Raw genomic sequence first — 14,352 nt, 5'->3', positions numbered from 1 at the left:
CCGGATTTCTTAACTTTAAAAAACCTTCTTTTTTACACTTGCTGAGAAGTTAAAACCCAAAAGAACTTTTGGGTTACCAAACATCTTTTAAACAATTAACTTCTTCCAGAAGTTAATAAAGCCAAAAGGAGGGCTCAATAAGGAATCCCAAACACCACCTAACTATCTATCTGGCTTGTAGCAGGGAAGGAAGATCCGGGTGGAACGTCCTTCCTAGCGGCTACCAAGAGCTAGCAGTGTTGAACTACTAACTCTTTCTAGCCACCCTCGAGCCCACAAGGCGTTTACGAATTGAGTAAAGACTTACCCTTAAAAGTGGGGGGAGGGGTCCAGGGAGGGGAAGATGAAATCTCACCACTCCAACTGGGAAACCTCTCCTAGAAATGAAACAAAAAATCCAAACATAAAAACCGCTCTCTATACCGTTCCCAAGGTATGGAGCCACGTCGGTCATTTGACAATGCTGTCTCTTGGAGGCACTACTCCCCAAGGAGTCGAGAAGGGATGCGTGGAGTCTTATTACGATCAAACGCCCCCTTTACTCCACATGTCTTTGTTTCCAACGCATTTTCTAAACCATGCACACGTGAAAAGTAATATTATATATATATATATATATATATATACTAGTTTTCATATAATATGTTGGTAATTATTATGTGACTTTCGCCCGAGAAGAATCAAGTCCCGTATCGATAATCAACACACAAATTAAACGAATAGCTATCGTTTATATTAATCAGAAAATCTAACTCAAAAAACTGATCACAAACCCTCAAACCCTAACTCAGTTAGACTATTGATGAACCTTAACTCTGTTACATCTCGTGTATGTCTCTAGATGAACCATAACTTGGTTACACCTCACATCACCACCTCTAATGTCTAACCATTACTCGGTTTATATCGACTAACCCTAACTTGTTAGCCAAGACATTACCAAATATAATATAACCTAATTATTGGGTTAGACCTTACACTTGGGCCAAACAACAATTGACCAATTGTTGGCCACTACAATTGTTGGCCATCGGATAATTCTTGTTTGTAACTATTGTCACCGACACTTTTGTCTAACGATCACCATAACGCATGAAACCAAAATGTAAATAAAGGGTACGTCTTAAGAATGTTTTTTTCAATGAAAGAGAAAACTTATAGCTGTGTTACGTGAGAACACACTTTAAAAATATGATTTGCTTCCTCATACTTAATGGGTGGTCTTGTCGAAGTTCCGGTTCGTCAACACACGTGAAAGATATTAAGGTGCTCGGCTTGTCGGAGTTTCGGTTCGTCAACAATCTTGAAGATGATTACATGTTTTGCAATGAATTGAGTGTAAAAGATGATGCACAAAGATGATTTTCTGTATTAACGATTGATGTATAATGATTTTGCCATATAACTGTCCAATTTAGTAGTTGTGTTAAAGACGTGCGGTTATGAGTTCAGTTTGATTAGCATATAACTTGAAACGTGATTTGAATATGATTACGAGTTTGAATGAGTTTTTACAAGATTAGTTACGAATTAAACAGAAGTTTAGGCTCGTTTGTATGGTTTTGGCGTTGCTGGAGTGAAATCGAGCTAGCCGGAAAAACGGGGAAGGGGACGGAGGGTTGGGTTTTGTTTGAGAAAATTACAAATATCCCCTTATGTATTGAAAATGGTTTAAACTTAAATATAAATTTTAAGTATTATTATTGTTATTATTTATCTAATTAGCCTTAATTAGCCCTTGACGTAGAGTGGTCAAAACACAGTTAACTGACGGAGCGGAGGGAGGTGTTTGTGCCCGCCTGAAAGGTATAAGGACTCAAATCCTACAGTTTGATAATTAGGGCCTCATTGTGCGCCTGCCTATTAAGTAAGCAAATCATATTTTTATCTAATAATTAGCATCTAAATCTAAAAAATATAATAAGCCAGGAAAAACTTTTAGTCACTGATCTTGCAAAAAAACAAATAACGGCCCATCGTGAATGTATGTATTAGATCACATTTGTAATATTTATTAGTTAGAGAATATGTTACGTAAATACGTTTATTATATAACCTGCCATCTTGTAAAATCTTAAATATATGTATGATGCAAGTTACAATATTTTACACACACAAAGGTGTTTTGATTTGGTATCAACGCATTACCATCACTCACCGTCGTCATTGATCTTACAGCAACAATCATCTTCTATATCTTCGAAATATTACAATGCTGCTTGATTAGCTCTAACATCACCAATCGAAGAGCAAGTTAATGCTGAAGAACAACTTCACAGTCGATGTGTGTCCTCTTAACTCGCGATGTTGCTAACTAAATCGTCATAAAGCCCAAAATTGCCAACGTATCCCCTAATCTCTCGTTGCTGCTAAACGCATCCTTTGATACTTCAATAGCACTGTTGATCATGACTTGCTTGTCTATGACAGCTCAAACACTCATCTTCAAGCCTTCACTAACAGACGTTGGCCAGGAACGTAGAAACAACATTGGCAAGGAACATCGTTTCTACCTGCCTTTAAGGATGGTGAATGAGCTAGCTACCCATATGACCGTCAATCTATAGGTGAAATTTCCGTATACATGGATTCCAACCTCGTCTCTAGATCACATGAAAGTAGAGGACAATTTCTCGGTTATCTATATAAACTGAATACAAAGCTCAAGCTGAAATTGGGGCTAAATTAATATAGTTGTAAGCTCTAAATGGAAGTGAGGCATTTACAAAACTACAAAACATACCCCCAACCTACGGTGTGGCAATCTTGGTGCAACTTTTCTTATTGCTAACCCAGTCTTTCATGCACATACAAAACACACTAAGGTTGACTAATACTTTGCTCGCTAACAAGTTGTAAGAGGAAGTTGTAGGTATGGTTCATAAGGACTATATATCAAATTACAAACATTTTACAAAGCTCCCGGCAACACACAGATTTATATTTTCACATTCCATGCTATAGGTCTTTCCCTAGCCTTAGCTTTCGATGGAACAATAGATCAAATTTATAATTGATATTAGTTATAAGATACGTTATCATAGTTGTAAATATCGTACCAAGGCGTAGATTAATCACCAATTAATCGTTAGTCGATGCCCCGCGACTAGTTTCCGATAAATCGCTTTTTGGTCAAAATTTAATATATTAAAAAATTATATATAAATTCCAATTTGATTAATCCCGATTAATTGCTAGCCCCTACGTCACTACCCGACTAGTATGTGCCAAAGAAATTCTACAACACAGGCGTTAGGTAAATGTGTTTCGTATTTAACCTATGATATTGTAAAATCCTAAATAATTAATGCAACTAAGAATGTTTTACACATAGAAAGATTTTATGACGGTGTGGCAAATCCACTGGTCACCACGAATCTAAAAAATGTCCTCAAATTTATTTTATTTATTTTTATAATTAATGAGTTAATATTTTTAAACTGAAAAAAAAATATTTAAAAAAAAAAAACTGAAAAGTAGTCTAGAAATTTGCATATAGTCTAGAAAAATGTCCCCAAATTTTAGAAAACCATGTATATTTATTTTAACATTTTTCTTAACGCATATAGTCTAGAAATTTGCAACGAGCCTAATATTTTAGAAACAAACGAAGTCACTTTTTTAACGGGTCTCAAATAAAATAAGACTTTTTTACGATGCAAATAGATCCTATATTTCATAAAGAAAAAAAATCTAATTAATCTAATACAAGCTAATTATATGCAAAGCAAAAACCCTTCTTTGGCAAAAAGAACACGCACGTAAGTTCATTTTGAATAATGAAAGTTAGCTTAAAAAAATTCATTTTACATTGGACAACTTTTTGATTAATTTTGATACACAATCTGAATTAGAGGACATTACAACGAACTCGGGCTTTAGCGACGACAAAAGTCGTCAAGATATATAGGCCTTCGTCCTCGAGATAACCTTCCTCGACAACTTGTTGTCGACATAGCTTTCGTCGCTGCATAATGGACGTAATAGATAAACTTTGTCGTCGAGATAGACGTTGTCAGTATAGGATCACCGTATCTCGAGGATAGGTCGTTGAGATAAGGTGATTAAAAAAATGATTAATTGTTTTCTTTAAATATCCTATCACGAGGACAAATCATCGCAACAGAGTGTTCTCAAATGTCATCGTTTTACCTTTTCTATTAAAAGGAAATTCTTAAAAAAAACACCTATCCCGACGACACGTGGTTAAAAGTCGAAACAAGGTTTCAAGTTGGCAGACATATGTACGTTTTCAAATCTCTCCAAAAGTTTGGCCCAACCTAGTTCGACGACATGCCATCTAGATAGGGTACTCCAGAAGTGAAAAATGTTTGGCCAACCCTATATCGACAGTATGTCCACAAGAAAACTAGAGCTAAGCGACGACCTTATGTCGTCGAGATAGGATTGGTTGCTATAGGGGTCGTTTCTTGTAGTGGGAATGGAGAATATATGAAATGGTGGAGTAGGTGACTGATTAATACGTAGATATTGTTTATCCAATCTCACCATTGACTTAGTATGTCACACTCCCTCCTTCACAAAAAAAATCCCTATATATAGATGAGGCATAACCCTCCATCAATCACAACAAACACTTCTTTCTCCTACATTGTCTCTAGTTGAATAGCATAAGCATGGCCTTATCTTCTTTGTTTAAGCTTTCAACATTTACATTATGTTTAGTGTTTTTGTTTGGAACTAGTTCTGGTCAGCTATCTGCCAATTTTTATGCTAGTACGTGTCCAAGTGTCACTACTATCATAAGAAGAGCTGTCAATACGGCTGTGTCAAATGAAGCTCGCATGGGAGCCTCATTGCTTCGACTTCATTTCCATGATTGCTTCGTTAATGCAAGTCTCTTCACTTTGGGCTCCCATATTTATGTTTTTACTTACACTCACTATTATTATTATTATTATTATTATTATTATTATTATTATTATTATTTACAACAAAGAATGCAGGCATCTACACATTTTAGAATGCATGTACAAATATAAGCCATACTTTTCGTACTTAATAAACGTGAACAAGGTGGTTATATTATATATTATCCACTTAATGTTAATACTTTGCATGCCAACTATAGGCTGAAAACCTATCCTACTCGGTTTGTTTTCATTCTAATTTGAGAATTTATTTAGATTAGTATTTGACGTTGAGTACAATATTGTCTTCTCTCATGGCGTTTAATTGTTGACTATCATATTTTTAAAGTATGGCTTTTAGCAAGTTGAAAATAAGAACTTTGTTTTCTTTGTAGGGATGTGATGGTTCTGTGTTATTGGATGACACCGCAAATTTTACAGGAGAAAAGACAGCAGGTCCGAATAGCAACTCAATTAGAGGATTCAATGTCATTGATACTATTAAAACCCAATTGGAGAGCCAGTGTCCCGGTGTTGTTTCTTGTGCTGATATATTATCTACAGCTGCTAGAGATTCTGTTGTGGCTGTAAGTTAAACCAAATGAACATGCAAAATTTTCATTTATAATCCTCCAATAATTCATTAGTTTTTAGCTTTTGTGGGCAGATGTCCCAAATGAATATTTGTTTGTTTAGTAATGTGATTATTAACTTTTAATTTTCAGCTTGGTGGCCCAAGTTGGAATGTGGTATTCGGTAGAAGGGACTCAACAACAGCAAGCTTAAGTGCTGCAAATTCTAATCTCCCAGGACCCGGTTCGAGTCTTAGTGCCCTCATCTCATCCTTTTCAAACAAAGGTTTTACCGCTAATGAAATGGTAGCTCTCTCAGGTGAGTTACTTTAATATATGAATTTAAGTTAAAACGTCGGTTGAGACTTTGCATTTCCTTAAAATCAAAAACTATCGTATGTGAAAAATCACATTACGCAAAAGATTGTAACGCAGTGGTACAAAATGGTTGAGGATTCTACTATCATGACGGACGTTAGTGTAGATTTAGGATCATTTGTGATTTATTATATTTTTAAATGACTTAATGTTCATTACTTCATTATGTCTGATTTTGTGTAGGAGCTCATACAATTGGTCAAGCAAGGTGCACGACATTTCGCAATCGTATCTACAATGAAAACAACATTAATGCATCGTTTGCGACATCAGTGAGACGAAATTGTCCCTCGAGTGGTGGTGACAACAATCTCTCACCGCTAGATTCTACCCCTGTAACTTTCGACAACAGATACTTTAGTGATTTAATTAACCAAAGGGGACTATTACATTCAGACCAAGAGTTGTTCAATGGAGGTTCCGCAGATGCACAGGTGAGGACATATAGTTCGAATCCGGCTACTTTCTCTCGTGACTTTGCAAGTGCTATGGTGAAGATGGGCAACCTTAGCCCTTTGACGGGTTCGAGTGGTCAAGTTAGGACCAACTGCAGAAGAACTAATTAAACTCGTCTCATTTTAGAACGCCTTTTTGAAACTGTTTGAGAGGCTGAAATATGATCAGTTATTCAACAAATAATGTTTTTCTTTTTCAGTTTCATATGTTTTGTTGCTTGTTTTTCTCTCTTGCGAATCATGAAGTTGTAATTCGTGCAAGTTGTGTTATAATAATTAAAGGCGTTTTCTGAATTTATGTCAGCTTTCTTTCAATCTGTTTTAAATATTGATGATAGAATCGTAAATATTACATTTTATTTACAAACATAGAACTCTAGGATCTATGCATGCAAGTATATGAACCATGGAACGTAATTATAAAAACTCACTTAAGCATATGAATAGAAGTGGAGTTACAAAAGCATATTTATACTTTTAAATAATTTTATAAAAGCAAAATGTTAAAAAATGGTTATAAGATATTTAATTTTTTTATGATAGCAAGTCGATCCAGTTGTTACAAACATAATTAAATCTTATAGTCAATGTTGTCAAATTGATATGAAAGCAAGTCGATCCAGTTGTTACAAACATAATTGAATATACGTGGCGAACGACAAACTCGAGATCGAAAAGCCAAGTCCACCGTTGTTGAGAGAAGTTTTTGAGAGAAAAGTTTGCTTATGCAAACTTGAAACACACTTTAGTGGCACTTCACTCTCTCTCTCTCTATATCTCACATGCATATATATATATGCACATTATATATATATATACTTTTAAAAAATTTTAATAGGTTTGTAGAGGTTTGTTGTTGTGGAAAAAAGTAAGGTTTTTGAGAAAAGTTTGGTATCTGATGTTGCGATGATGTGACGGTTTATGAAAGTTTGTTATTATGGATGCTCTAAGTAATCCACAAAAGTCGTAATTAGTGATCTTCCATAAAGACATCTCATTAGATGAGAAGAGCAAAGAAGTTGATTAAGATTAAAATGTTGAACAAACAACTTTGGTGTTTCATATAGACATATAGTAAACATTAATTAGCAAACTCGTATGTGTAACTTATACGTGGTGATCACAAGTTCACAACCCAATCAGTAAGACGTAACAAGGTAATCACTATCATGAATAGTAAGATTTTTTAACAAGGGAAAACCTAACTGATCTCTACGTCATTTAAAAGATGTGATTCGTACGTACAACCGCAGGAAGAAGCTTGTATAACGTTGAAGGCATCTCTTGCTTTGATACCAATGGTTCAATGTAAGGTGGGTATGGTAACATATGTGAGAACCACCGACTTAGGAGTGAGCAAACGGATCTTACCCGACATACCTTACCCTGACCTGGGAACCAGCCTTACTATAACTAACCGGATAGGATTCGCTCGGATCTCGCATGTCTTACAAGCCTCACCTTTATAGGAGAAAACGGATATTGTTTGCCATACTCGACCCGATATTCTCATGTGTTGGGAACCGACCATATTGTAATATAACAAGGTCTAATCGTTTCGGGTCTCTCGGGTCTTACCAGGTTTCGTGAATTTTTTGAGTTTTACACTTTAATTAAAGTCGTTTAATTTATAAGTTTCCAAAATAAAACTAATATTTCACTAGCATTAAGTTCCTTTTCTTTTTGTTGTAAGTTTGTGCCAAAAAAATCAAAATAACATTTAAAACCCAAAGGTTCTTACAACCATTATCAAAGATCAAGTTTCTTTCAACTTTGTTAAAATCGGTTTGCAAAATATTTTGTTAGGAGATCGCTAAATTTATGAACTCAAATCAAAATTGTAACTTCAAGAATTTTATCATGACTCGTTGTAGAAGATATATGAAACTAGTTTGAGGCCCGTGTATTACACGGGTAATTGATAAAAAATTTAAACTTTAACCATTAAGTGAAATACATTAAACAAATTGATCATATATTGTTAATATAATTACAATTAACATTAAAATTACAGAAATTAGATAACTAAGATTACACAAACATGTTACAAATAAGTAAAAACTTTATTTTACACTACATTTGTGATTGTATTAATAGGTATACATTGTTTATCAAAAATCAAAATCTTTAGTTCATGCATGCTTGTAACTCTTAATAAGGTAACACATATATCTAATTATAACTCTTGATATAGTCGCGTATGGTTGTCCGTGTCACAAAAAGGTTCTCTAAGTACATTCCAACTATTGATAAATGATAATATATCCATGAAACTAATAAAAAAAATATTCATACACATAAAATATCATAGCTTTTAATCAATTAATATGATGTCATTTAAGAACATCTGCTCGTGTTTATCCAAAAAAAACATGATTATCCCAAAAACCATATTACCTGAACTTCGATTATATAATCATCCTTAAAATATTTAGAATTTGAAATTTATTGATTATGATAAATTTGTTGTCATTAATATTTTGTGTATGACAAATTTTAATTGATTTTATATTTTACAAATAAAAATTATATAATCAAGCAACATAAAAACGAAAATTAAACTATAACAAAATGATTTGTTTCATTTCATATGAATGTAATTGTTAGGAAAATGACAAATACATACTAACCTTAAAACCATGTTCAAATAATAGTGATTATTCTGAGTTAGACGAATTTTAAAAGCTTTAAAGTTGCATAAAGTGAAAGTACGTAGTGATTCTTATTTATAATAGTTGGAAGTATGGCTGTCACTTTTACCCATAACCTGAAACTCAATCCAAGAAAACTCATACTCGAACCCAAACTAACCTGACCCGAGAAACTCGAACCGAAGAAAATACTAACCCGAACTTGAACCGAAGTAATTCGGGTTGGTTCTTGGGTCAGAATTTTAGGGTTTGGGTCAATACAAACAAAATTTTAATTTTAAAATCATATATACTTTAAGGTATTAAAGGCTAAGCCTTAGCCACTGCGTTACCAGGATTTAGTCCAAGTCGATTGTTCTCATTCCACATATAATGAATCAATTGATTATTTTTAATATAAACCATAATAAACACTTTAATTATATACTAACCAACATGTAACACTAACATAACCTCATTTCGTTGTATTTGTATAAAAATAGAATTAATAAGTTAATATAATAAAGAAATTATGTAAATAACTGATGAAAACGATATTCTAGGTTTCGATATTCTAAATGATTTTTGGAAAACGAAAATAATGGAATGAGATTGAAACAATTTTTTTGGTATAAAATATCAAATGCTTTTAATTAAGTAATTTATGTTATAAGTCATATTAAATTAAATATATTTGAATGTAAAGAAAAAGTATAAATTAAGTCATAAAACATATATTTCTGAAACATTTTAGTCTGAGCTATAAAAGAAAAAATTGAAAACTAAATATTGATCTTTTTATTGTTAAACCCCTATATACTACACAAAAAAAGTCATATAAATAGATGAAAGATAGTTCATAGAGTAAATCGCCACACATATAAATTTTAATTATACTATTCAACTTCAATTTCCATGTTTGTAATATTTATACAAAATGTTTGTAGAAAATAAAGAGTATACACATTTTCATGAGTTCAAATGCATATGAGAAAGTTTTAAATCCAAATTTGAAACCAATCTTATATAAAAAATTATGCACTGCTGTTTGAATCCATGTTTAAAAACAATTTATAGTTTATCATATAAAACCAAATTATTCGACAATAGTGCACATTTATTTTTTTTAATTTGCAATTGCATGTGACTTTAAAATTTTATTCTAACAGGTATGCAACTTCAATTTTGATATTTCCTTATTTCACCATTAATGTTAATGAATGACAATTAGTATATACATTTAATAAACATAAACTTGGATTCATATATTTAACTTACTTAAAAGATAAGGACCATATATGAAAATTAGTTGAAAAAAAAGACGAAGGGGACTATGAGCTTGACAAGTGGTAAAAGTTGTAGTCTTTTATTAGAAAAGATAGAAGATAGATAATGGAATGGGATTGAAACAAATTTTTTGGCATAAAATATCAAATGCTTTTAATTAAGTAATTTATCTTATAAGTCAAATTAAATTAAATATATTTGAATGTATAGAAAAAATATAAATCAAGTCATAAAACATATATTTTTGAAGAATTTTAGTTTGAGTTATGAAAGAAAATATTGAAATTAAATATTGATCTTTTTATTGTTAAACCCCTATATACTACGCAAAAAAGTTATATAAATAGATGAAAGATAGTTCATAGAGTAAATCATTATACATATAAATTATAATTATACTATTCAACTTCAATGATTTAATGTTAAACACTAAAATATATATAACTTGTATTCTCCATGTTTGTAATATTTATACAAAATGTTTGTAGAAAATTAAGAGTATACACATTTTCATGAGTTTAAATGCATATGAGAAAGTTTTAAATCCATTAATGTTAATGAATGACAATTAGTATTTACATTTAATAAACATAAACTTGAATTCATATGTTAAAATTACTTAAAAGATAAGGATCATATATGGAAATTAGTTGAAAAAAAGATGAGGAGGACTATGAGCTTGACAAGTGGCAAAAGTTGTAGTCTTTTATTAGAAAAATATAGATATAGATATGAAGACCCAATAATAAAGATGATATGATGCGCTCAAATCTTAACCCACTGGAAATCTCAAATCGCATATTTCAATAAGGTATTTATTGCTATTAATTTAATTATGTACTAACCAACATGTAACACTAACATAACCTCATTTCGTTGTATTTGTATAAAAATAGAATTAATAAGTTAATATAATAAAGAAATTATGTAAATAACTGATGAAAACGATATTCTAGGTTTCGATATTCTAAATGATTTTTGGAAAACGAAAATAATGGAATGGGATTGAAACAAATTTTTTGGTATAAAATATCAAATGCTTGTAATTAAGTAATTTATGTTATAAGTCATATTAAATTAAATATATTTGAATGTAAAGAAAAAGTATAAATCAAGTTATAAAACATATATTTCTGAAGCATTTTAGTCTGAGCTATAGAAGAAAATATTGAAAACTAAATATTGATCTTTTTATTGTTAAACCCCTATATACTACACAAAAAAAAGTCATATAAATAGATGAAAGATAGTTCATAGAGTAAATCGCTATACATATAAATTATAATTATACTATTCAACTTCAATGATTTAATGCTTAACACTAAGATATATATAACTTGTATTCTCCATGTTTGTAATATTTATACAAAATGTTTGTAGAAAATTAAGAGTATACACATTTTCATGAGTTCAAATGCATATGAGAAAGTTTTAAATCCAAATTTGAAACCAATCTTATATAAAAAATTATGCATTGCTGTTTGAATCTATGCTTAAAAACAATTTGTAGTTTATCATACAAATCCAAATTATTCGAATATAGTGCACCTTTATTTTTTTTAATTTGTAATTACATGTGACTTTCAAATTTTATTCTAAAAGGTATGCAACTTCAATTTTGATATTTCCTTATTTCACCATTAATGTTAGTGAATGACAATTAGTATTTATATTTAATAAACATAAACTTGAATTCATATATTTAAATTACTTAAAAGATAAGGACCATATATGAAAATTAGTTGAAAAAAAGATAAGGATGACTAAAAGCTTGACAAGTGACAAAAATTATAGTCTTTTATTATAAAAGATTTTGAATTAGACTAATGTAAAATGATTTTGAATACTACGAGACATTTATTAAATGATAAATTAAGCGCACACCAGAGGCAAGTTTGAATATTCATTTTGTACGTGTGCCGAAAGTCTTTGGGTGCTTTGGAGTTATTTGATAAAAAGAGATTAATATTCGAAATTATTATCCTTTGTATAAATCATTTTTTGGGATTTTATAATATATGATCTGAGGATAAGAAATATTTATTATGCGAAACCACTCATAATTATATCATATGATTTACGAAACTCATTCACATAATTATAGGAATAAGCTGATAATGCTCTATAACTTATAGCTATGTGGGGTGTAACATAATTTCATCTCCTTTTGTATCGATGGAATGAATAAAAATGGGCGGTGTGTTTTAGATTGAAAAGGTTTTGTTTTAATTTTTCTCATTTGATTATGAGTTAAATTGGTTCGTTTATGAAAGCTCAATCATTGGGTGGTATTCTTAGACACAATTATCTAACAGTACGTAGTGGCGTTATATGTATATACAGTTGGGTGTCGTTACCATATTGTTTGGTTGTGTTATGTCATAAACGAGCATTACATCTATCAGCTTTTACGCGTGGGGGTTTCTAAGCATTCCTCATCCTTCCCTCAAGTTTTACATTAATACGATGACCGAGAATTAAACACACAAAAGAGAGAAACCAAAAAGGTAAAAGAAACTTTATTGTTTTTGATTTTATATGTAAAAGAGAGAATAAAAAATGACAAAAAAATGTTATGGAAGTAATATGTTAAATAAAATTGTTAAAAGAATTGAAAGTTTAAAGAACAGAGTTTAACAAATAAAGGTGATGGTACGTTTAGCCTGTCACTTTTATCTCCCTTCCTTGCTCTTTGACCATGATCATTAAATATGCATTAAAATTACGTATATTATAAATTATATTGGCAAATATTAATAGATGTTTTTTATAACGGCCAATGAATCTTTCAAATGTGATACTGACTAAATTTATCATATTGGGATACACTCTCCTTCTGATCCGGGGAAACCCTAACCTATGACCAACGTCTTTAAACACTCGTCCGAATGCATGATAGTGTGATGAGATAAAACTCGTTCGGTTCAAGAATCCAATTGTTAAATGTCGCATACTCTCTCGTCATCAGTTGGCAACTTGGCCCTTGACCATATATACTATCACGTCAAGTATTGAAATATAATCCATAAATATTTCCTTTTAGCAGAAAATATGGACTATTTTAACATATGATGATGAAGTAAAGTCAAATAACAAAACTTGGAGACAGATTGATTGATGATATATGACTACGTTAGATTGAAATATTAGATAAATGACAAGTTGACAACAAGATTATGGCCAATTATTGCTGTTTGCCTAATTTTTTAAAGCTGCATGAAGAACATGTCATAATCTAGTGTCAATTAGCTAGGGTGGTGGAGGGTATACTGTGGGTAGTGGGCTCGGGTACACCGCCAATTTATCCCAAAGCTACAAGGGATCGGGTCCCTATTCCCTCGGGCCAGCCAAGTTTTCTTCACAAGAATATTTTTAGTTATTATTTTTATTTATATGTTTGTACTTTGTAAGTACATTTAATTTTACCTTATAAATATGTAGGTTTTTATTTATCTAAGTTTATACTTAACTTTGAACATGATGCACGAAGTAACCCTAGCGTCTCCGCCGGTTACCTTGCCGTAAACCTAAAAGGATCCAAAGCCTCTCTCTCTCTCTCTCTCTCTCTCTAGCTATTTCAAACCAATGCGTTAAGCGACAAGAACTCGGACGGTTTCAGTTCAGTTCGTTACGGTACCATGAAAAGACAGTTTGTGACCAAAGTTGAAAGTGAAAAAGTGTTGGGCCGGTTAAGAAATATTAAGTATATTAGTTTTAAAAAACTAATATACTTAATAACTAATATAATTTAACTAATATTATAAATCTTTAAAACCCTTTAAAGCAACCTGTGTAAAATAAATTCCAACATATATGTCACATTTCTACAAAAGAAAGCTTTCTTAAGGTAAGCTGTATGTATTGTTCATTTTTTGAACCAATTAAGTTTAGGTAAGTTTCATTTATGCAAAAGCAAGATCTTTCTCTCTTCTATATTTTTTACACTATGGTGATTCAATTACAATCACGGATCTGTCCAGACGGCATTTAGCACGAATCTGGCGAAATAGTAGCGCGGTTCTGACCATAAAGCAGACGCCAGAATCCTTATAGAAAATCATTGAAAAGTCGTTTTTGGCGTGAATATATCTCACCCAAAAAGTGCCAATGTACAAGCCTTTCAAATACAAGGTACAATCTTTTTAAGCTACTATTAATT

The 14,352-nt window shown here is 31.5% G+C and overlaps 1 protein-coding gene across 2 annotated transcripts in view; it reads left to right on the top strand.

Annotated features, from left to right (window-relative positions):
* The window catches only part of LOC143568452 (cationic peroxidase 1-like), a 32,147-nt gene extending 25,582 nt beyond the window's left edge, over nt 1-6,565 (top strand). Inside the window, exons 1-4 of one of the 2 annotated variants that reach the window (XM_077054609.1) lie at nt 4,605-4,853; nt 5,267-5,458; nt 5,597-5,762; nt 6,005-6,565. In XM_077054609.1, the coding sequence (XP_076910724.1) occupies nt 4,638-4,853; nt 5,267-5,458; nt 5,597-5,762; nt 6,005-6,387 (957 nt within the window). In that variant the 5' untranslated portion in view covers nt 4,605-4,637 and the 3' untranslated portion in view covers nt 6,388-6,565. Of the gene's footprint in view, nt 1-4,604; nt 4,854-5,266; nt 5,459-5,596; nt 5,763-6,004 lie in introns of those variants that run through there. The other variant, XM_077054608.1, reaches the window with a different exon arrangement.
* Nucleotides 6,566-14,352: the final 7,787 nt, after the last annotated feature.

Source organism: Bidens hawaiensis, unplaced genomic scaffold, assembly GCF_021521415.1.
Source record: "Bidens hawaiensis isolate Kalapana, Puna unplaced genomic scaffold, B.hawaiensis_p1.1 tig00023992_1, whole genome shotgun sequence".
NCBI classification, from domain to species: Eukaryota; Viridiplantae; Streptophyta; class Magnoliopsida; order Asterales; family Asteraceae; genus Bidens; species Bidens hawaiensis.
This window is presented reverse-complemented; position numbering and strand designations above follow the sequence as displayed.